Source organism: Lepidochelys kempii, chromosome 5, assembly GCF_965140285.1.
Source record: "Lepidochelys kempii isolate rLepKem1 chromosome 5, rLepKem1.hap1, whole genome shotgun sequence".
Classification (NCBI taxonomy): Eukaryota; Metazoa; Chordata; order Testudines; family Cheloniidae; genus Lepidochelys; species Lepidochelys kempii.
In genome coordinates, this window is record NC_136384.1 from 100,488,504 (window position 1) to 100,512,775 (window position 24,272).

Sequence of the window (24,272 nt, forward strand, 5' to 3'; positions counted from 1 at the left end):
GCCTTGGACCAGAAGAGACCTCCTGGCTCATCAAGTCCAGTCCTTGCTCAAATAGACACTCTGTCATATAATCCTTATGGGATTATGCTCTAGAACTAAACCAGAATCTGCTGCCACTGGGGTTTCATTCACTTTGTCAACTTCTGTTAGCTAATGCACGGATTCATTTAACAAAGCAACATACAGCACCGACAGGCCTGCACATACTTTTGAACATTTGAGAACAGTACAACAATTATACTCGCTATACCTCAGAGAACAATTAAAAAAATCCCAAAGTACAAAACCTCTGAGTGCTAATCCTTTTTTATTATGGTCTTCTAATAGGTATTCATCACAGAAAGCAGTTTACTGTTACATAGCAACCCATGTCAAATCTCAGCAGCTGGAGATAAAACACTTATGCCATTTAAAAAAATAACTGCAGTTGGAATCGGTCTATAATTAAATTGCATCAGAAAGCTTCACTAGTTTGAACGATTCACAGAGCCAGATTCTGTTCTCAGTATTCTCTGGTGTAAATCTGGATTAAACAAATCTGAATGTCACTTTAAATATGAACAACTTTTACTTACTCGACAATCCCTCTGTAGTGTTTTCATCAGTGCGCTGTATGTTTCTGAGTCAAAATACAGTCCTTCATGCATCTCTTGCAAGAAATCCAAGTCTTTAAATGTGGGGTTGGATTTCTCCCTTTCTTTTCTTGATGCTCTCCGTTTATAGGTAGAGCCTTTCAAGTCATATGTGAAATGCATTTTCATTGCCCGAGGCAAAACATTGTTCATCACGACGATTCTGATGTTAATGCCCCCTGACTGAACACAGTATAGTCCATAAAATTTTGGTAAGAGAGTCCTTGGATTCTGGTTCAAATTCTAAAAAAATACAAAAACAAAAAACAACCACACCACAAAGTTTGAATAGATTTTTTTAAACATTCACATTTTAGAGGGGTTTTCACACTTAAGCATATTAACATTGAAAAAGGGGTGTGTGTTACTTTATATTCTAAACAATTTCTTTGACCAGTCAGTCATTCTCTCCATCCCACTGGGCCCAAACTTGAAAAAGCTAGCACAACCCAGGAGAAGAGACTGTTTAAATGAAATTGAGGGATCTGGGTGACAGAAGCCTCAGGGCCAAAAAATCAAAGAAATGCCCATGACATCCCAAAAGCCAGGCCATGTCTCCCTATGCCTGGGCACTGAGGCAGCGAGAGCAGGGGTGTAGAGGGAAGAGACATGGCCTGCTGATTCCATTTTATGTCACTTTTGGCCACGTGGTTCATTCTGTACATTTTAAGCTCCTGACATGACCACATTTCCTCTTCTGCACTGCCTTGAAGAGAACCCACAGTCTTTCATCATTGCACACTATAGGGTTTCTTTGTCCTCTTGCATGGGGTCTATTTAAATTAGGTCAATAGCATAGCAGAAACTCAGCATTTTTGCTGCATTTGGCCTTAATGTGCCCTCATGAGAGGGCTCTTGCTTGAGTCTAGAGATGGACTGAAGACTTAACAGAACAACCCTCTCACCCAAAGATTTTTTTTAAGGGGTTTGGATCCCATTTCATTCAAGTCACCTCTGGTTTAGGTTTTGTGAAACAAAAGCCCGACCTAGTGAGGTTTTGCAAAACCAGAGTTACTGCCAATTTTGGCTATGTTTATTATAGCCCAGATTGTTGTCTACTTCAGAATGCAAAAAGGTAATGATCCTTTTACGACATCACAGTCTGTCAAAATGGAAACTATATCGTATCCCAAATTCAACAGCAGGCCAAGCATCTAGCAGGAGAGGATAAGAGATGGGAAGGCAAGAACCATATTTTAGACACTCCTATCTTGAATCACTATCAACATGAAAAACAGATGAAAAAGAAATTATTTCTATTTTAGGTCTGTTATGGTTAAAAGTTCCCCATTACAACTAAAGAAAGAAAGTTCCTACTTAAAGAGCCTCGATACAGGAATCGCATGAATTAAACCTTTTTATTTTGGTAAATGCTTGTGTGTATAATGTTAACTTTGTGAACGGTTAGTTCACAAAAACAAAGCAGAAAAGCCTTTATAATGTGTATTTGTATGATGGCCAATTCAGACATAAATCAAACAGATTATAAAGATTAACAATGAAGACAACCAGCTATGATGTATTTTCTGAATCTTTGAATGAGTGAAGTCTCTTTACATAAACATTCAAACTCACAGTTACTTTATATTAGCTTAATACCACCACCATCAGATAATCACGGTAAATTTCAAATAAATGAGGTGGAAAGTGTCCACATGTGATTTTATTTTTTGAAAGGGGGTTGGGATGATGGGGACACATCTGGTCACTACAGGCACAATCCTACAAGATGCTGACCATCACCTGAGAGGTGTTGAGAGGTTTTCCTCTTCATGGGAGCTCAGTGGCTGTCAGGAAGAATGCAGCCTCTTGCAATATTTAGTCCTATTTGTTTCTGATGGTCAGTTTATTCACTTTGCTGACAATCGGCCCATGTTAAAGAGACAGTCAACTTAGTTGAAGCCCCAAAATATATGTGGTTAAAAATTAATATTTTTAAAGGAGTTATATGAATAGAATTTTTTTTCAACAAAATGTTGTTGTGCTAATATAGGAAAACCCAAGATTAAAGCAGTTTAGAAACTGAAGGGAAATTGACCAATCTAGTTTCTTTGGCCTCCTTGAATGAAATGCAAAAGGGCAAACAAACAAATGGAGAAAAATAAATTAGACTTTTAAAAGTTCTCTCCATTTTAATACTAAATTATTATGAACAAAGATAAGAATTATATTAAAATGGAACCATCTTGATAGTGTCCCTTTAGCATTTAAGGTAACAGTGACTTTGACCCATAGGTTAATTACTTTTTGCTGGTGAGTGCATGCCCACAAAGATGTTGTCTTTTAAAGTGTAAAATGTATAAAAATATTAAGATAAACATTAAATAAAAATTGACAAAAATACTGGAAGACAATGAATGAAATTATTCAGAATAAAAGGAGATGTGAAACATGAAGGATATGGAAAACATATAGAAGTAGAAAAATTAATGATCTGCAGTTACTCACCATGTAGTAACCTGGTAACAGCTTCTGAAGAAACTCAGCCTCTTTGTGTTGAACTGTTTTGATGATGAACTCATCATCACTAGTTACAAAAAATAAAGACCCGCTGGCACCAGGATTGGATAATTCTATTAAAGGTTCACTGCAGATTGAATACTGAAACAAAGAAAAAATGAAGTTTGCAGCCAATACAGGTGGTTTTCAATATAAAAATCTTTTAAAAGAATGGCTGGTACAAAGGGGAAGGGGGAAGTAAGGAAGATAGTTAAAGTTCCTCGATTCTCAAGCTGCCACAGCCCCTGCATAAGTTAGGCCAAATAGGTGATCGTCCAACAGTTGAGAATTGGAAGAGCATGGACATGTTCCACAACCCCCACATTATGGTGAGGAGGCAGCCTTCTGCCTCAAGAATACATACTGCAATTTGCCTTTACATTAGATAAAAAGTAGAAGATAGAATATTTTAACTGATGGGAATCAGATGTCCTATACGGGAAAAAGAGAAAATCTATATATTTATAAATGTTCTACTGCATCCATGTTAATTCACATTTCATGCCCCCACTCAACCCTCTTAGTATCCATCTCCTCTCCAAACTCAGTAATCAAGGGATTTTCATTTGTAATAAACGGAAGAGCAGGATTAATATGCTAATAAAAAATCTTTGTTAAGAATCTCTTTTCTTCTATTTAAAAAAGGCATAGTTAAGGTCAATAACTTCATACACATTGAAATTGTAGCACAGTAACATTAATAAGGGAGTGCCCTGCAAACAAACAAACTATACTTAAAACAAACGTGTTTTAAACTATTTATGTACCAGGGGAATAATTCTTAAAATAGAAGTATGTTTTCTGGTCTTTTTACAACTGCAAGAGTGGCTGTTCCTTAAACCAGTAGCCCTTTCCACCAGGACTATCAAGAAAAGTGCCGGGCTTCATCATAAGAAATAATTTTTTATAAACTAAAACCAAGTACTATTGAATTCAAAAGGAGTTCTGTCACTGATTTCAGTGGGACGAGGATTTGGTCCTATAGACATCAGTAGATGATGCTGCAGAGCAGAGATGTCCAAGAACAAGGGGGTAGAGGTGGGGAGAGGAAGAGAAGGGAACAACAACAACAACAAGTATGCTTAGGGGAAAATATAGTTTAAAAAAATGAATGCTTGCTCTGAGTTCAAATGTTTCACCATGTCGTACATATTTTTAAAAACGTAATGCATTAAATTTTCACTTTTATTTTAGTAATGTTATACTATACACCTTTGAATCAAGAGTGTCTTTACATTCTGTTATTATCCACATTTCTAGCCCATCCTACCAATATATGCAGCCTCAATAGTGAAAAATATTATTGCTATGAGGTTTTGAAGCCAATTATTTGGAATAGTAAAATATAATAAACTACATTATTGCAATAAAATAGGGATGGTCTATAAGGAAAATCACAAATCCAGGATTACAAGTTATGAGACAAGGATCTTATTTTATCCTTGAGGTTTTTTTTTTTGTTTTGTTTTTTTTTGCAAAAGAAGCCGCCTAACCCACAAAGTTTTGCTCAACCAAACCTTGAGCCTTTTGCTCAAGACTTAAAAAAGAAAGATAAATAGTTTGTGATCAACACATTGACATTCTGAATACCCATGTTTTGTATACTTTCCAGTCACCATTTATTTGTACAAGCTGTTCAAATTTATTTTTTCCCCTTCATCCTGCTTCCTGCAGTGCTTCCATACTGTACCATTTGGAAGACGGCAAAGCTACAACAGCTGTGCCCCACCAATGCAAATTAACAGTGTAAACCTACTTAGTGTTGCTGAGATACTTTTCATTCCATTTCTCCCTTCCCCCTCTCTCTCTAACAGGAACCAGTATAAAAGAGCAATCCCACTGTTTTCAGTTGCTGTATTGCAGCCTGAAAAGAAACGGTTTAAGACAACAGAATTTTGAATCACATCTAGTATAGTGGATAGGGGCTGAGGTAAGAGGTTGTAAATGGGGAGACTGATTTTATTGTCAGCTGATTTTAAAAGCAAATAAAATAGTAGCAGGGCTAAAACCACTGTAGCATTTTCTAGAAATAAAGAAAATGGTTCAGGTACTTCTTCTGGCCTAACACTGTGACTGTTATAAATAGAGAGAAGACGGTCAAATCTGGATCAGTTTTAAACAAATTCAGGACTGAGTATATAACAGCAGCAAAATCTCAAGAGATATTCTCATGAGATTTTTGCCATTTTTCGTCAAGGATTTCAGTCATATCAAAACTGGAAAAACTGGTTCCAGCCTAGCATCAGTCAGTGGTTTCTGATCTCAGGATTACAATCCAATCTCCCCTGGAATTCAGGGCTCCACTTGAGATCGCTCTCATTATAATATGTGGCCCTAGAGACTCTTTAATTGAATCTACAGAGAGGTGAATGAATCAAAAGGCTATAAAAATGAAGTACTGCCTACAGTGGAGATTTGCCCCCGTTATAAGTATTGGTGGCTAACCAGAGGGGAAGCGGAACTGGTACAAACCTATAAGCCACAAATTCCACTGGTGTAGTTTACTCCTGCTTGAAACTGGGTTCACTTGCACTGGTACAAATTGGTTGTGACAGCTTTCCCTGTCTGCACTGGGGTAGCTTCTCTGGTGGCCAGCCACTGCTGGCTGAAATCCACAGTGTAGACAAGGCCTAAGACTATAGTGTCTCCAGACCCATCTTTTAAAAAGATTAGGGCAAGACAGATTTGCCCTTAGACTTTAAGGTCAGAAGGAACCATCATGATCTAATCTGACCTCCTACACATTGCAGATCACAGAATCTCACCCATCCACTCCTGAAATAGACCCCTAACCTCTGGCTCAGTTACTGAAGACCTCAAATCATGGTTTAAAGAATGAAAGTTACAGAGAATTCACCTTTTGAACCAGTTTAAACCCGCAAGTGACCCATGCTGCAGAGGAAGGCAAAAACCCCACCAAGGTATCTGCCAATCTGACCCATTGGAAAATTCCTTCCCAATCCCAAATATGGCGATCAGTTTAAGTATTGTATAAACATGGCCTTTGTGAAACCTACAGCCCAACAAATATTTCCATGTAACTAACACAAATAACCCAATGGAAAGTTTGACTTTAATTTGAAGTTAGGATCAGTATAAGGCACCCAAGCACTAGCATAATGCGCCTGTGTTTGGGTTGCCAACACCGCAGGACAATATTCGTATTTTAAAAACTAAGTAGGCTAGTTTAACAGTCCAAGCTGAGAGAAATATATGAAAATAAACTGGATAGAGATGGTCTAGAAATGTTTTGATTCTTCCATTAAGCCAATTTTGGTGTGTGTTTCACTTAAAATAATTGACAAATAGCTTATTAACATTCTTTCAACTGTAAAGAATCTCAGTGGTTAACACAAGTAAAAATATTTGTAAAAAAATTCAGGTTTTTTTAAACCCCACATTGGACCTTTAAGCACAAGGAATGCAAAAAGCTGCTGGGCCTCCATATTGGAGGGACCCCACAGCTCTGAAGTGAACTGGCAACTTGCAAAATGATCTGATCTTGCCCTCTTAATGAATGGGGAAGACACCCTACACAGACCCCCTCAACCTTGCCAGCAGCAGATTTGTATGGGGAGGAAGATCTTGGACCATCCTCTTTTTGACAGTGTTGGTCCCCACAAGGGGGAAGTCAGACTTGTGTAACTTACAGCAAGGTTGTTATATTTTCACATCTGAGCATGCGCATGACACACACAGTCTGAGTAAGACCCTACCAAATTCTCGGCCATGAAAAAAGCATCACGGACCCTGAAATCTGGTCTTCTGTGTGCTTTTACCTTAGACTATACAGATTTCACAAGGGGAGACCAGCGTTTCTCAAATTGGGGGTCCTGACCCAAAAGGAAGTTTCGGGGGGGTCACAAGGTTATTTTAGGGGGGTTGTGGTATTGCTACCCTTACTTCTGTGCTGCCTTCAGAGTTGGGTGGCTGGAGAGTGGTGGCTGTTGGCTAGGCGCTCAGCTCTGAAGGTAGCACCACACCAACAGCAGGGCAGAAGTAAGGGTGGCAATACCACACCATGCCATCCTCACTTCTGCAGAGGCTCTGCCTTCAGAGCTGGGTTCCCAGCCAGCAGCCACTGCTCTCCAGCTGCCCAGCTCTGAAGGCAGCACTGCCGTCAGCAGCAGCTCAGAAGTAAGGGTAGCAGTACCACAACCCCCTACAATAACCTTGCGACCACCCCACAACTCCTTTTTGGGTCAGGATCCCTACAGTTACAACACTGCAAAATTTCAGATTTAAATAGTTGAAATCATGAAATTTACTATTTTAAAAATCTTATGACCGTGAAATTGATGATAATGGGCCATGAATTTGGTAGGGCCCTAAGTATGATTATTAAGGGCTTGTCTACACTTGAAATGATACAGCAGCCGAGTTCCAGTGAGTTGCTGTATTATTTCAAAGTGGATCCTACCTATGCTGAAGGGAGGGGGGGCTCCTGTCACTATAGGTATCCTCCTCCCTGAGAGGTAGTAACTAGGTCAACGGAAGAATTCTGAGTTACTCTGCTGGGTGACCTAACTTTTTAGTGTAGACCAGGCCTAAGACTGCAAATCAAAAGGAACAGAACAGAAAGTAGTCTTTACAAAGGTATCAATGTCGTTCTCAGGTCATCTCTTTTTCCATGTCAAGGTTAGAACATATGCATGTAAACACTATTTTCTTGTGAAGCACATAAATAAGGCAGTTAGCATATGAGAGCACTCAATTAGAATTCAATTAGCAATATTCACATGAGTTTTAAATCTAATTATAATATTCGTGTAGAGATAATTACCTGAACTAGAAGCAATACTCTAGGTATTAAGCTATCAATTAACATGGCAGGTTTTATAGCAATCACTTAAAAGCTGGAGAATTAAAAAAAGTTTTGGCAAAAGCTAAATTTATACACCAGTTACAAAATATAAAAACTTCTACTCCTCTTTAGAGCATCGTTAGCCATCCTCCTCCTCCTCCGCGACAGAAACAGAATTGTGTTCACATCACAATTTTTTATTTATCTATTTTGTTTTGGTAGTTCAGGGAACAATTACAAATTCTTACCAAGTAATCATCAGGCTTGATACCAAAAAGTTCTCTGAAATAACGGAAAGCTAGAGGAGCATAGGTCTTAAATCTGAAGTCGGGGTAATGATGAGCCGGGGTCAAATTGCTGCCTTCACTACATGAAAAAGACAAAATTAAGAAAACAGCAAAATATTACAAGACAAGACTTTCTTTTTGCAGCTAGTTTTCCTTTAATACTTCCCACCATGATCACTGGCATCCTGTGACAAAAGTCACTCAAAGGAATTCGAAATAATGTAGGTTTCAGAGTACCAGCCGTGTTAGTCTGTATTCGCAAAAAGAAAAGGAGTACTTGTGGCACCTTAGAGACTAACCAATTTATTTGAGCATGAGCTTTCGTGAGCTACAGCTCACTTCATCGGATGCACACCGTGGAAACTGCGGCAGACATTATATACACACAGAGATCATGAAACAATACCTCCTCCCACCCCACTGTCCTGCTGGTAATAGCTTATCTAAAGTGATCATCAAGTTGGGCCATTTCCAGCACAAATCCAGGTTTTCTCACCCTCCACCCCCCCCAACCAGCAGGAGAGTGAGTTTGTGGGGGGGGGGGGGGAGGGTGAGAAAACCTGGATTTGTGCTGGAAATGGCCCAACTTGATGATCACTTTAGATAAGCTATTACCAGCAGGACAGTGGGGTGGGAGGAGGTATTGTTTCATGATCTCTGTGTGTATATAATGTCTGCCGCAGTTTCCACGGTGTGCATCCGATGAAGTGAGCTGTAGCTCACGAAAGCTCATGCTCAAATAAATTGGTTAGTCTCTAAGGTGCCACAAGTACTCCTTTTCTTTTTGAGAAATAATGTAGATTCAAATGTCAATATAAAAGTGGTGCCAGGAAAACAGCAGTCTTATATCCTCTCCTCACGCTGAGGGAAGTAACCATCATCATCATCAGTCACACCATCCATGGTTTAAGGTATGGTTTATACCAGCATCTCAGCCTTCCGTGTCCCTTCAGTGTTACTCTCTCTTGCAAACTAGGTCATGGCACTACCATAGGGTCCCTCAACCCCTATAACTTTTTAGTTTGGAACCAGTAACTTGCACAACTGGCTCTACACCTGGTTTTGGGTCTGCAGGATACACAGTGAAAAAACCTCTGTTAATCACTGTGCTCAGCCAAAAGTGTTTTGCCCCACCACAGGAGCAGGCTGGCACATGACTGTGTGCTGAACTGGTTAAAAGAAAATTTTTTTCAGTGTGAACAGAGTACCCTAAACATGACCATGTTATTGGATTAGCTGTTCCAAGGCCCCCACCTTTCCTCCAGCCACAGAAAACAAACAAAAGAAAACCCCACCTTTCTTGGGCAGGACATCCCAGAGTGCATTGCCATGTATACTGTGATTCAGCTCTAGATGCATGTCCTGTGGGAATTCTACCCCATGCTAAGTGACTGTGGAATAGCTTCCCAGATAAACTGATACAAGACGTGTTTCAGCAGCATAGTAGGATGTGTACCTGTACCCAGACAGCTATGGCTGATAGCTGCTGTGTTAACACAAACTGAACTGTGTAACTTGTAACCAGATATAAAATAGCAGATGAAAGTTGTAATGCAGACAGGGTCTAAGACAGGGGTGGCCAACCTGAGCCTGAGAAGGAGCCAGAATTTACCAAGGTACTTGCCAAGGAGCCACAGTAATACGTCAGCAGCGCCCCCATCAGCTCCCCTCACCCCCCCTCTCCCAGCTCGTCCCACCCACTGGCAGCCCCGCCGATCAGCACCTCCTCCTCCCTCCCAATCAGCTGTTTCATGGCATGCAGGAGGCTCTGGGGTGGGAGGAGGAGGAGTGAGGGCACTGCAGGCTATGGGGAGAGATGGAGCGGTAAGGGGTGGAATGGGGGCAGGGCCTGTGGCAGAGCCAGGGGTTGAGCAGTGACCGCCCCCCGCCCCGCACCGTCCATTGGAAAGTTGGTGCCTGTAGCTCCTGCCCCGGAGTTGGTGCCTATACATGGAGCCACATATTAACTGCTAAAGAGCCACACGTGGCTCCGGAGCCACAGGTTGGCCACCCCTGGTCTAGGACATAATGCCCTAATTTGATCATTTCAGACGTACATCATGTACCCAAAGTTCATTTACCTTTGCGTAAATTTGTTTACAGTAGAAATATCTAACTTATTAAAAAAAAGTATAAATGGCTAGTAATCAATGTAAATATTTGAACATCTTGATTTCTTATACTCGAAGTTGTTTTACTACCAGAAATGAAACAGACTATCTGAAATATATTCTGAATATATGCACTGAAATTATATTAGTAACATATTGTGATGGAAGACGTTCATCCAGCTCATCTACATCTATCTTTTATTATCAGGCAAAAGTAGAAAACTGAACTTAACACAACTCTGCAAGCTGGAAAAAAAGTTCTCTGAGCCTCCACAAAACTGACCCCCTAAACTCTCCAGCAGGAGATCAAGGGATAAAAGAACCGATGAAACTACAGGCTAAAAGTATTGCATCAGAGAAAACTGACTGGCTAGCCATTCTCTACCCTGGTTGCTAGCTGCTAATAAAAGCTGGTTTTTCCAGATGAACTATTCTGCAGATTTTATAGGATATTACCACAAATTGTCTTAGACACAAAATCAGTTCCATTCATCTGTTTGTTGCTCCTAAAATGGCATGGCAAAGAGAAAACAAGAGATTAAGGTGGAACTGGTAGCACTGCCTATAGTTATGATTGCCTGACACCACCAATTATATGGTCCTATTTTCCATTGGCTATAACTTTGCCAAACTGTCATGATTTGGGCGAAAAGTTTAATCAAAAATGGTTCCCAATTATAAGATTAGGGAAAACCTAAACTGTTTTGCCCATGTTCAACTCTTATCACAATTTCATAAGGAAGCTCCAGTGCCTCCATTCTTTAAGCAGAGATTTGACATATGGCAGGGGCATTGTCCTGATATCGGGGATGTGCCTTTTGCTGTTTTTAAGTAAGAACTCCCAAATTTGGCCAAGTATAGGTCTTGATGCATCGTGCATCTGCCTAGCAAGATGGTGGTGCCCGGCTCAGCCTGGAGGGGTGGAGTAGCCCCCTGCCCCAACTCAGAGCTTTGCTGCGCAGATCCTGTGTGAACTGCTCAGTTTGGAGTCTTTACTATTCATTGAATGCATACATCAGCCTCTGAGGAAAGTCTTTCTGTAAACGCATCTACTTTGCGTTAAGTCCCTGGGAGACACTCACTGTGATCTACTTATCCTAAAACTGGGACTCCTGTGCTGAATACATTTCATGAAGAAAAGCCATCACCACTAGCTGCCTTTACAGGGACTGCTCTCAAGAAAGGGTCATAAAATGCATAGCTAGATAATAAAATCAATCAAAAACCCTCAAATAAAATTGCTCTCCACACTCGGAAGTTTCTGGAATTGGTGTGGTAGTTTTGGGTATAGTTACTGGATTCAGACTCCCTGAATGCAAGTTTCTTTGGAAAAGGCCATGTGCACTGTATGGGCTGGGAGAAGTTGAGCCTCAGGAGCAGAAAGCAGGCTGTTTTTCCTAACTCAAGCATTCTGCAGCAGGGTTTTTAAAAAAATTTACTTAACTAAGTGGTTGGTTAACTGACTAGCTAATCAGTGATTTCAGCAGGAGAAGGAGGAGGATGAAGGGTCTGTATGGATTCCAGCTGAAAATTTCTATAAGCAAGTGGAAGGAAGATGTAGCTTTTGACTCACCAGACTGCATAGATTTGGTGATCAAAGACTAAGACTTAGGTAAACTCAACCAAAGCCTTTGGGAACTCTGAGTTTATTCTCACTGTATTTCTGTAGGCACAGACCTGTTTAGATTTAATTTGGGTTTTTTTTCTCTTTATTTATGTTTATGTATAAGCGTGAAGATACTGGATGTGGTTTATAAAGTAGCCATGTTATGCTGTAGACATTAAATTGTAGTTATTATGTTTCTTCATCGTAAGACTTTATAAACTTCAGAATTAAGTTCATTCCTTTTGTTCTTTTGGATTTGAGTGTGAGGAGGTTGACCCTGAGCAATCTTTGCTGAAAACCCTCAATGACTGAATTCTGGGTCTCCAGGTGCTTTTCTATGGGAGTTGGGGGTTTTTAGCTCCTGGAGAAGGGCTGAGAAGTAAACTCTAGCCCACTAAAAGGTTCCAACAATGCAACTTTATGAAATAGCCAATAATTAAAAAATATAACACATACCCCTCTCCAAGAGAGCATCTACACCAGAAAATTTGGGCCAGATTTGTAAAGGTATGTATGCAATGGGAGTTAGATGACTAGGTGCTTCTGAAAACCTCACTAGGCACCTGTCTGCATCTTTAAATACCTTTGAAAAATCTGGCTTTGTGGCCATTTTTCAGCATCTGCAGGGTCTGATGGCCTGGTGGCAAATAAAGCTTATGCCCTCTCTATACCAGAGCTCACACCAGCACTGATACAGCTTTATCCACGTGGAAAATTCCTACTCATTTTTCTAGGATAGATGAAACCCAAGAGCATGAGCTACTTCAGACACACATGAAGGGCTTGTCTGCACAGGGAAATTGACCAGCACAGATATTCCAGAATAACTCACTCTCTCTCTCTGAACATCTATTCTGGACTAAAAGTGACTTATTTCAGAATATTACAAAGTGGAGTAATTATTCCATAATTAAATCAGTTTTAATCCAGAATAAGGTCCACACAGGAACCCTATTCTGAAAAAACCCATGGTGGAACAGCTTACTCTGCTATAGCTGCACTGGTCAATTTCCCTGTAGACAAGCCCTAGCACTCTGCAAGAGATAACACTATTTTTAAAAATTCTCCCTGGTTACTGTGGGTATGCAGGGCTGCTCACCATGCCATACTATTTTCATTCATTACACTGATTTTTTCAGTTTCACTGCCTCAAAGGACTGCTCAAAGGACAGTGGTGGCAAGTTCAACTGCAATGAAGGAGAACAAAATTGGACAAGAGTTTGAGGGTTTTTTTGCCATGGCATACAAGGCATCTATGGGCGACAAGGGACTGCATTTCTTGAGAAGCACATCCTATTAGCTGGCTTCAAAGCAGTAGTATTGTGATAAAGGAAACCCTTCCAAAGCTCTTGCAGCTAGAGATAAGCTGCTGAAAAAACTGCATGCTGGGAGGAAAGAAAGTAAGAGGGAAAAGGTGGTTTAGACTGAGGAACACTAAAAACACCAGTGGGCTAGGAAAGATGTTTTCAAACTCTAAAACCACAGGCTTTTTAGTCCCCTCCTCCCAACCTAGAAATTTGAGGTTCTCAGACCCAAACCTATTAGTTTTGATCAACATGGATTTTTGCCCCATCCCCACTGTTTGCTGGTGACATTTTAGGAGTTCAGGCTCTAGCTGGGCTATTTTCAGAGCTGAAGTACCACATGCAAAGTGGACTGGACAATATACTTTAACCAGCCTACAAAAATATTAAGAAATTTGTATGGGGAGGATTGTTTGTAGCTGGCGAAGGCATATTTTGCTCTGTTAATTGTAATGTCTTAACTGACCATTTGATGCAATATGGTACATTCCAAAGGCAAAATAAAACACACTGTTCTTGAGAAATCTCTTGAAGATACAAACATAAGTGTCACTCCTGGTAGAAATGGCTTAGCAGCATCCAGAAATCGGAGAGGTAAAGAAGCCCGCACTTTACATCAATGCAAACACTGTCTGTATGCTAGTTAAATTACAAAGCAGCTACATTATTGTATTCAGTACTTTTCATTTGTACTGAAGGAAAAACCTAAAACTGCAAAATTATAACTTTGGGCACATATGGGAGAATGTGCAATATAAAGAAAGGAGACAACCTCAATAACTTTCCATCTTAAGACAGGGAACATATCTGGTGATTAGAGCACATGACTAGGTTCTGTTACCAGTTTGACTTTTTCTGTGACCTTGGACAACTCAAATCTCTGTACCTGAACGATGACATTTAATTCTGGTCTTGGAAGGATTGTGAGGCTTAATCATACTGTTTGGATAGTGCTTTAAAAAGCTTAGATGAAAGACTATAAAGTGCAAAGTACTATTTTTATTCAATATATTAAAAAGACTAAATTTACTATGAAAGCTATGTTCTCTAGTATCTATTCAGGTAACTGCACGTTCTGGCATTGCAGAATCTTTTAGTTTTTTTTGTTTTGTTTTTTAAAGCGAAGAACTGTCTGCCTATAAACCCAGGGGAATAAGTTACAGTATAAGTGATGCATATCAATCTAAAATTAATCACAAAGTATTATATTTTTGAGGTCCAGCCCTGTATTGCTTTGTGGGAGACCCAGATGTGTTTGTTGGCAGTCTCGCCTTGGTTTAGCATGGACTGGAAATGTTAAGGAGGCAACACACTTAGCCCCCAAGGACAGAAGGAGTGTCTTACTACTTTCAATGGTACATCCTCTGACCAGTTACAGTGGTGTTAAGGGTTTCTGAGGAAAACTTCATTTTTTCTCTCTTTTAACACAAGAAAGCAGCCACAATGTTGAGCCTTGGTTGTGTGTATGTGCAAAGTGAGGGAAATAGTGAAAAAGGGAAGTCTCAGTGCCCAATATGGAACGGACTCCTTACCCCATTTATCCCCAAATCAAACAAAATATCGATTGTGTTAAAAAAAAATCAGGTCTTACTAGTCTTGGGAAAAGTTGCTCTTTTACTTCCCACTGAAGTGCGTTCACTATCCCTTTCCTGTGTGCAACAGATAAATGCACAAGAATGCACAACTAATCCAGGCCTTGCTTTCCAATCCTCCCATTTCCTCCCTAAAGAGAAAAGATAAATGACTGCATCATTTCTGCCTACAAGAACTAGTCCCTATTTCTATACTCACATAGCTATCAGCTTTTGGTTGATATAGGATAGAGACAGATAGTGATATCCTTATTTCTAGATATATCTTCCTTTGTATTATTTTCAGCTACAGTAAGATGTGCTAATAAGTCTCCTGAAACAAGACATCTTTAAAAGGCAATGCATGTGTACATTAAAGAATCTCAAAATAAATCAAGACAATTATATTTGGGTCCATAAGATTTTATGTAGCAATAACCACTGAATGGGCATTCTTAATTATTTTCTAACAACAACAACACTACTACTAATTTTGCACTGCTGATACTCCCTTTTATGGAGGCATCTTAAAGCACCTAAGAAACAGGTGGCTATGTTCAAAAATACATTTAAAAAATCAACATTCACCTTATCTATATTCAGAATTGTTTTTTACTAATCAAAGTAGCTGATAGTTCATAATAGACTTGATTTTGTTCTTGGAGTCACACTGTCTCCATTTTCAACAACATTTACACACACTGGAAGAAATGGCAGTAGTTTCCCTACCAAGTTGCTGTCTGCCCAGATTCTTTCACCCCCTAAAAAGTACTCCTCAGCAGATCTGCATGTCCTCTATGTCCATGCTGGAGGAGCAGAGAAAGGGAAGAGAGAATTTTACCTAGGACTGGATTTAAGGAACTTCGGCAAGTTACATACATGCCTCTGTGTGAAACAGGTCAACATGGAGTTAATACAGTGGGCATGAATTACAGCATAAATAGCTATGCATGAGACTCTGAATACTCTTTATGTGTATCCTACAGGGAATGGTGTACATATAATTGTTTGGGAAACACTTAGCCCTTCAACTGACCAAGGTGTTTGTATGGAAATTGCCTCTGAAATTCAGAGCTTTTCTGATCTTTCCATGACATTTCTGGAAAATACATCAGCTAATGATTCATTTATTTTGTATAGTGGAAGCTTAGAGACAAGGCACCACCCACCCTGATATTATCAGACACAAAATGACCACTGCTTACTACTGTTAATTAGCTGTAATCATACTTTTATGCGTTAATTTTGCCTACCCACTTTTTGATGTCACCAGACTTCACAGGAATTATAAAACCCTGACAATATGTCACATGCCATCATATGTTGTGAACTACAGACTAATGTTTCAGTAACAAAACTGCAAGAGAAAATGTCCCATATCTTAACTAAATCATTGTAGAAACAGCCTTGCCTGCAATACAACATGTATAGATGAAGGACAAATAATGTAAGCCTCCCAGTTGGAATGCTGAGGAACAAGACTAGGGATGCTGGTCAATGTCTAGAAGCTGAAATAAAGCATATGGCAGAGGGAGAAAAGTGAGAGACCCATAAATGGACTTATGTGAAGACTGAACACTTGACAATATTTGGCAAAAGCCTGGATCTTAGAAGTCCTTCTACTGACAGGTCTGAGAAAACAAATAGGCAGAGTCTGGTGTATGTTCCTAGTGCCCAAAGCCTGCAATACAGTTTCTGACAACTTTTTAAAGCTCGATACGTGGATCTTCTACATATGGGCAGAAATGAGCCCTGGTGCTGTCAAAAAAAACCTCTGGATAAGATATTTTACCAGTTTATATATATCATGACAAAGTGTCATATTGTAATAAGGTTGTGTGAACTAGAGTTACTCTGTGACACTTCTTTAACACCAAGACACCTGGAAGTCATGACATCACACTGGATCTAAGAGGACCCGTGGGATGGAGCACGCAGCATTTCCCCAAGATTCCAAGGTAGAGTGGAGAATCCTTTAAAGTTGAGTGACAGCAGAGAAGAGAATGATTAGGCTGCATAAAATATCTCTACCTGACAGCTTGGCTGTTACTGCCAGTATTGCTACAGTAACACCACTGGCCCTGGTAGTGGGAAGAGAGGCTACGGATTTGCATAGGGGTGTTTCTGAGGGACAGGAGAGATTATTTGCACGAGTTCCCAGAGTAGCTTTACACTACCCAAATATAGAGCAGCCATAGGTTCCCTCGTTAGGATCAACTGGCTCAGCCAATTTGTGTTCTGTAAAATGAGCACTCATGCTCACTGCCATTTAAACTGCATCCAGAATCTGGTCCTAAAAATGAATTACTGTACTGTAACCCTCTGTGACACATCACAGTTGGCTCCTAAAAGCAACATGCTATAAACTTCCTTCTGGATAGCCCAATATGAACAACAAGAGCTTTGCCTGTTGCACCCTGTCCCAAAGATGAGTGTGGAGGAGTGGAAGCTGGGAAGGTATCCTCTCACCACTGCACATGTGCTATAATGGCCAGTGAAAGAAAACATTTTAAGCAGTTTAAAGGCACAGTGCAAAGACGTGGTAACTTACTGAAAATGACTGAGTCAAACATGCAATACACCCAAGCATTGGGCCAAATTCTACTCTTAGATACACCAATGTAAATATTAAGTAATTGCACTGAAATCAGTGGAGTTATTTCTGCTTTACAGCAGTATAACCCAGCAGAATTTGGTCCATTATATTGAGTTCTAACCAACCATTTTCCTCCTTTTCCCTCTTGGTGTTTTTAACCACATGAATCTCTTACTGTTAGTATCCTGAAATAATATGTTTTGCTATGGTTAAACTATTATACAGATGGTGCAGTTTATTTGAGGGGTGGAGAACTACACAGAGGTTATTTCTTTTCTGTTATTGATTAATCATAAGACAATTGTTGGCTATCTTTCCATGATTTTCTTTTATACAAAACTATAATTGTCATATGATTTTGCTTGCTGGAATGCAAGTAGAAGTGTTGTTTCATTGCACTTCAAGTAGTCTGGATTTACAGTGTCACACTCCACATCAGTACCTGGCCCGGGCCAGGGAAACTAATGATCCAACCAGCAGACTTGGTCACGTGCTGCCTCAGGCACATCGCGCTTATGCTAAAAACATCACGACTGTAACAATGCTCCCACTACTATGACAATGTGGCATCAGGAGTGCACAGAACTCTAGGAAATAAGTGACATGTCACTTCATTGCCTGTATCACTCCCATCAGGCCTGGGTGCAGACAAGGGACCAGTCAAAGGGGAGATGAAATGATCAGGACAGCCCATAAAGACAAAGTGCTGCTGCAAATGGACACGTATGTTATATAGCAACGTTGGAGTTAAATCAGTACTCTGGATGCGGCTACAGCTAGATCACATTGGAAACCTGAAGCTAGTGCAAAATGTGGTTGCTTGCTTGTTAAGCCTGTTTTCTCATCATGATCACATACACCTCTTACATAGCTCAAATTTACCAATGATGCCCTAATCACAGAGAGGGAGTAATTCAAATAACTATCAAACTCACCTTAGCCTAAGCTTTTTCTCCCTAGATCAGCTATTCCTTGGGTTTTGCCTCCTTTGTCTCAGTCACTACTCCCTTTGCCTTGAGAAAGAGAGACTCCTTCTACTTTTATAACCTGGTTGACGCTAACAATCTGCTGGTGACACTCAGGAATAATCTGCACTGTACTTTCAAATGGGACTCAACAGTGGAGCTCCCTACTTTACTATGAAGAGTCGTACTCTTGCAATTCATCCTAACTAGTACCTTTTTATTCCTACTCAATATCATTTTAGACAGGCAGATAAATATGCAATTTACAAAGAGATAAGACTCAGACTTTCCATCTCCTATACCCCCTAATGCACAGAAATTGTAGATTTAATAATTGGTCTTAAAAGACAAATGGATTGCTACTCCTGAATCTAATGGAGGAAGATTATTATTAATAAGTACCCTTTATAAAAAGATCCTTTGTTTCAGTCAAGGAGACTGACTATATATAACTCTTTCTTGCTTACTGACTAGTAAAACCAGGCAGCAAGTCAAATTACTTGTTGCATTTGGCTAGAACTTTAAATTGATAGCTTTCTATGTGTTGTCTTTGGATGACTGGACAGGAAGATGCTACTCATTTATTTATTTAATTTATTTATTTAAAAACACACACACAATAAACTCTTAATACAGGCAAGCCAAGTTGCTCCTCATGCCCCCATTCCATTTTTAAAACAGAAGAAACCTGTCTTATCACTACCCTTAACACAAGAACCACACAGGCATTTGGAAATTGCATTTGTAAGCATGTATGCAGGAATGTTTTCATATCAGGTAACTAACGTATTATGGCTTTCACAACATTGACATTTATAAAAAACAACAAATCAAACTGGAAAAAAAAAGGAAATGGAATGGATTCTTCCACTTCTTTGCTATTAATTCAAAAACAACGGCTTATAGTAGTTTTTGTGAATGCAAGTTTCACTTGATATATAAAAGAATAACTTGGGCTCTGAAGTCTTTACAGATAGCCATGCAGACTCCTATCGGGTACATGAATCGTCTTTGTAATGGCAACATCTTCATCCAAGTAGGGCTATTATTTTGGTTTTTGAAACAGTGAAGAGTTTGGTTACATGACAATATAGAAGTGGTAATTTTCTTCTTGTGATCTGAAAAATTCTTGGTGAAGTATTAAAACGTATTTATTTGGTTAGTATCTACATATTTTCCCAGAATATAGATCACACAGAAAAAGCATATACAAAACTCATCAATTATAGACACTCACAAACCACGAGCATGGAACCTGAATAATTCCCACTGGCACAACTACAGCCATGTGGGGTAAAGACTGGATATTATCCTGGCAATATGTTCCGAACTTTGAGATTTTCTTTAAGAAAATGCTTCAGATTAATTTAGCCCCAAGTCTTCTTCCACATAAACAATGGCTTTACATTATCAGACCAGATCATTTTTTAAAAAAAAATATGGCTGTTATAGAACCATAGAAATGTAGGGTTGGAAGGGACCTCAAGTAGTCATCAAGTCTGGCCCCCCTGCAATTAGGTAGGGCCACGTCAGCCTAGACTATCCCTGATAGGTGTGTGTCTAATCTGTTCTTAAAAAAATCTCTAATGATAGGGATTCCACAACCTCCCTTGGAAAATTATTCCAGAGTTTAATTACCCTTTAGTTAGATTTTAGAAAAACTTTCTAATTATAATCTCCCTTGCTGCAGATTAAGCCCATTACTTCTTGTCCTACTCTCAGATGGTGATCAATTGTTCTTCATGTCATCTTCTTTGTAACAGCTCTCAACATATTTGAAGACTTATCAGGTCCCCTCTCAGTCATCTTTTCTCAAGATTAAACACTGCCTATTACAAATATATACATTGTTTTAGTGACGTCATTCCTAATGTTTCTGAGGACTATATTTTATGTTCGAGAAGATTTGTGGGTTTATGTTCAGATTAAATGTTAGCCCACATTCAAATTGCAACATATACTCAACTAATGGCTTGTCTACATGAACACTTAATTCGCAGCAAGCTGGGGTGTAAATCTACCCCACACTAGCTTGCTGCACACTATTGCCCATGTGGACCCTGCTGCCATGCACTAGAAGCTCCCTAGTGCACTTGAATCTATCCTCCATGGTAACAGGAGATCAAAGTGCAATAGGGAACTTGTAGTGTGTGGCAGCAGGGTCCTTATGGACATGTCATACACAGCATACTATCGTGGGAGAGATTTACACCCCAGCTTGCTGAGAACTAAGTGTTCATGTAGACAAATCTTAAGCAAAAAGAAAAGGAGTACTTGTGGCACCTTAGAGACTAACCAATTTATTTGAGCATAAGCTTTCGTGAGCTACAGCTCACTTCATCGGATGCATCCAGCATGCATCCAATGAAGTGAGCTGTAGCTCACGAAAGCTTATGCTCAAATAAATTGGTTAGTCTCTAAGGTGCCACAAGTACTCCTTTTCTTTTTGCGAATACAGACTAACACGGCTGTTACTCTGAAACAAGTCTTAAGTAAGTGGCTTGAAATGTCCAGCACCCATAGCTCCCAGTTACTACAATGGGACCTGTTGGGGACTCAGTATTTCTGAGAATCAGGCAGGTACCTAAAAGTGGATTTAGGAACTCTTATTTTTGAAAATCTTGGTCTACATGTTCTTTATACTTTTTGTCATACGTGACAGTTTGGAAAAAAAATATCAGCCATTATGTAACAAGTTTTTTTTATTGTTGATATCTGCTATGATCCGATTTCCCACATAAACCGGAGTATGTTTTTCCAAATATTATCCCTTAAATAGGGCTATAGCAATATCTGAAACTGCTGTCTGCACAATAACTATGGTGTCCAGTCTGTGTACAAATACTTAACATTGGCACCAGTTATGGAGTTAGATGTTGGTTGAAAGTTTCCACCTATGTTGCCCCCATCACCATAGGACCCGACGGCCTCACATATTAGTTCTCACACCACCTTGACAGGGTAGGGAAGCATTAGTAGGCTCATTTTATACATGTTCAAGTTGAAGCACAAAAATATTAAGTGACTTGCCCAAGGTCACACAGGCAATCTGTGGCAGAGTCTGAAGTTTAACCCAGATCCTGAATTTCAGTCTAATATCTCAAACACAGGACCATCTGTTCTCACTAATCAGTGTGCACATGGTAATCCCTCCTACCACCCTTTCACCGCCATATTTGGAAATATGGATCTGGAAACATGGATGTTTCTGAATGAACTGAATGTTGGAGACCATTGGCAGAGCTAACTGTATGCAAGGATTTGCTTCAGCTGTGGCTATGGCACAGGCAAAAAAGTTAGAGTCTAGTCTATTACATTAATTTTCAACTTATTTTGAAGGCCAAACTTCCAGTTGAAATAATTCATATTTTTTTTTTATTATTAAAATATCCTCTCATAAAACCACTGAACTGCTCTTACATTAAAAACTTACTATGATCCCATTTGTTTCAGGAAAATTCTCTTTTCAAAATAGTCCTCATAGTTAGCACATCTAGTAAATGAAGGCATGCTATTAATTTTTTGTTTGAAAAAAACATGATATAGGATTGTCCTTACCTGGGCAGAAATACACTTTCCACTACGTAGAAGTCTTGCATAAGTACATCTCTGTCTGGCTTAGAGGTGAGGTTACCTACTGTGTATCCTATTCCCAGCTGAATAGCTCCTTTAATAGCAGATGATGCTGTCTGCAAAAGAAAATAAGCATTAGAATGCAAGTTTACTATATCTGGATTCCTGCTCTTTATCATGAGCTCTTTATCATGAGCACTCTTTGAGCAAAGCATTTTATTTTAATTAAATCTTTCTTTGGGATTGGTACCTGGTCAGCTTTACTTTTTCAGGTTGGAAAGCGGACGAGATTCACCTCTAACTGGAGTTAACCGCTACTCAGATAAAAAAGATTTAAAGAGATACTGTGATGTAGCTGACGCCTGAAATCTAAACACATCTTATAAAATAGGCATAGGCTGCGATTTTCAAAAATCGCTAAGGGATTTGGACATGGGAACTGTCCTAATTCCTATGGGAAATAGGCATCCAAATCCCTTCAAGAATTTTGAAATACCACCGATAATCTTACAGGGAATACCCTCACAAATTCTAAGGGCCAAACTCTGTATGCAGAGCTACTATGGACGCTGATATTTGAGCTTCAAAATATAGATTCTAGCTTAACTATAATGAAATATTTTATTATCTATTGGTGAGATTAACAGCAGCAGCAAAAGTGTCAACAGTTTAACACTGGTCATCAAGGGTGGCATTCAGTTCCAATTGTGTAGTAGAGACAATCATAACTGCTAGAAAAGAATATCAGAATCAACACCATTTTACTTTACACTTCGTAAGCTACTTAGGCTTTCTATTATGGTAGTCACCACCAGAGGCCCCAATCATGACTGGGCCCTCTGGTGCTAGGTACAGTACATACCTACAACACAGGGCCCAACTCTGCCATCCTTACATTGAATAACCTGTGAGTTTTGGCATTTACTTACATGGGAGCAGGGAATAGCCTTCACACAGTAGTGGGCAGTCCTGATTGTGGAGTAAGGGTGGTAGAATTGGGGTCAGAATGAGCGTCCCTGCCCTGCATAGCTTCTCAATAAAAGTGGCACACATGAGTGTAACAAGACAAAAGATGGGGACAGGAGCACAATGTTGCGTAGACCCCTGCTATGTGCATAATTTGCAGGTTTCAAGGCTTTTTTAAAAACAAACAAGAAGATAACGACAGTGAAAGACAGCTGAGTAAAATGTTAAAAATTCACACTGCAGATGAAAGCTTCTGAACCAGCACAACTTAATTGAACTAACTGGGAATTACAGTCGGAAGGGTTCCAATATCAGATACTAGATCTTACTTTAGTTCTCAGAAGTGCACGTGCTATGGTGACTGTATTTTTAAATGTGAAATGATGTAGCAATGTGTGCTTATTTTAAACAATTAACACTACATGCCAGGAAGACCTTGCACTTGCAGAACAGTTCATTTGGTGGAATAAAACAAGAGAGAGTCCTTACAGTGCTACTTCTATTGTAAAAAGGTTTGCTTGTGTGTGGTTAAGAAGATTCCCATTTCTCTTTCCCTGAAAAGCCTTGATTCATGAACGATTAATGCCCTGCATAAGCACTAATTATGTCACTTCATTTAAGTTGGTATTCATGCAGACAGATTCTTGGTACACAACTGGACACCCATCTAGTACACGGCTGGAAAGAGGGCTGGAGACTGAAAATATAGCAGATAATGAGGAACTGCAACTTATTATTGACAGAGGATTACAGATAAGTCAGGTGGAAAAGCAACTGGGAACCTAAGAGGACATTAATCTTGCCATCACAGCTGGGCCAGAACATGAGCTGTTCCTGAAGGTTTCTCCAAGTGGGCACAAGTTACCATGTATAGCCTTGTAGTGCGGAAGTCCTAAGTTTTTTTCATACTGTGGACCAGATCTTAACAGAAAGATTGTTTTCTAGATCACCTCCACTTCCATTCATGATTGCCATCAGGAGCAGAGTTGATCAGCGTAATCAATCACCACCCCGGTAGCAACCACAGCAATTGTTTACATGAAAAAGTAATATTGGGAAAGTATTTATTGGGTTTTTGGTTTATTTTAATACAACTTATAGCAGCTAGAAGCAAAGGGGAGAGCCAGCACCATGTTCCCAGCCAGCATTCACTGGAGGCTCACAGACCATAGAGCCACTGGTATACTCTTTACACCAAATTCCAAAAGCATGGTGGCCCAAGCATGCCCTTAACTGAGAGTCAATCCAGTATTTACAGTTGCATCAGATGACAAGATAATGTGTATTTTTAAAAATATGTTGGAATCTTTCACTAAGAACATTTGTTCCAGTTTAAAATATTTTATTTTGTTCTTAAG

General features: G+C 39.6%; 1 protein-coding gene across 9 annotated transcripts in view; it reads right to left on the reverse strand.

Moving 5' to 3' along the window:
• The window catches only part of PIP5K1B (phosphatidylinositol-4-phosphate 5-kinase type 1 beta), a 166,832-nt gene that overhangs the window by 71,235 nt on the left and 71,325 nt on the right, over positions 1-24,272 (reverse strand). For all 9 annotated transcript variants that reach the window (XM_073345202.2, XM_073345199.2, XM_073345193.1 and 6 more), the window contains 4 exons: positions 21,934-22,064; positions 8,184-8,301; positions 3,081-3,233; positions 576-875 (listed from right to left, as the gene is read on the reverse strand). In XM_073345202.2, the coding sequence (XP_073201303.1) occupies positions 576-875; positions 3,081-3,233; positions 8,184-8,301; positions 21,934-22,064 (702 nt within the window). The remainder of the gene's footprint in view (positions 1-575; positions 876-3,080; positions 3,234-8,183; positions 8,302-21,933; positions 22,065-24,272) is intronic.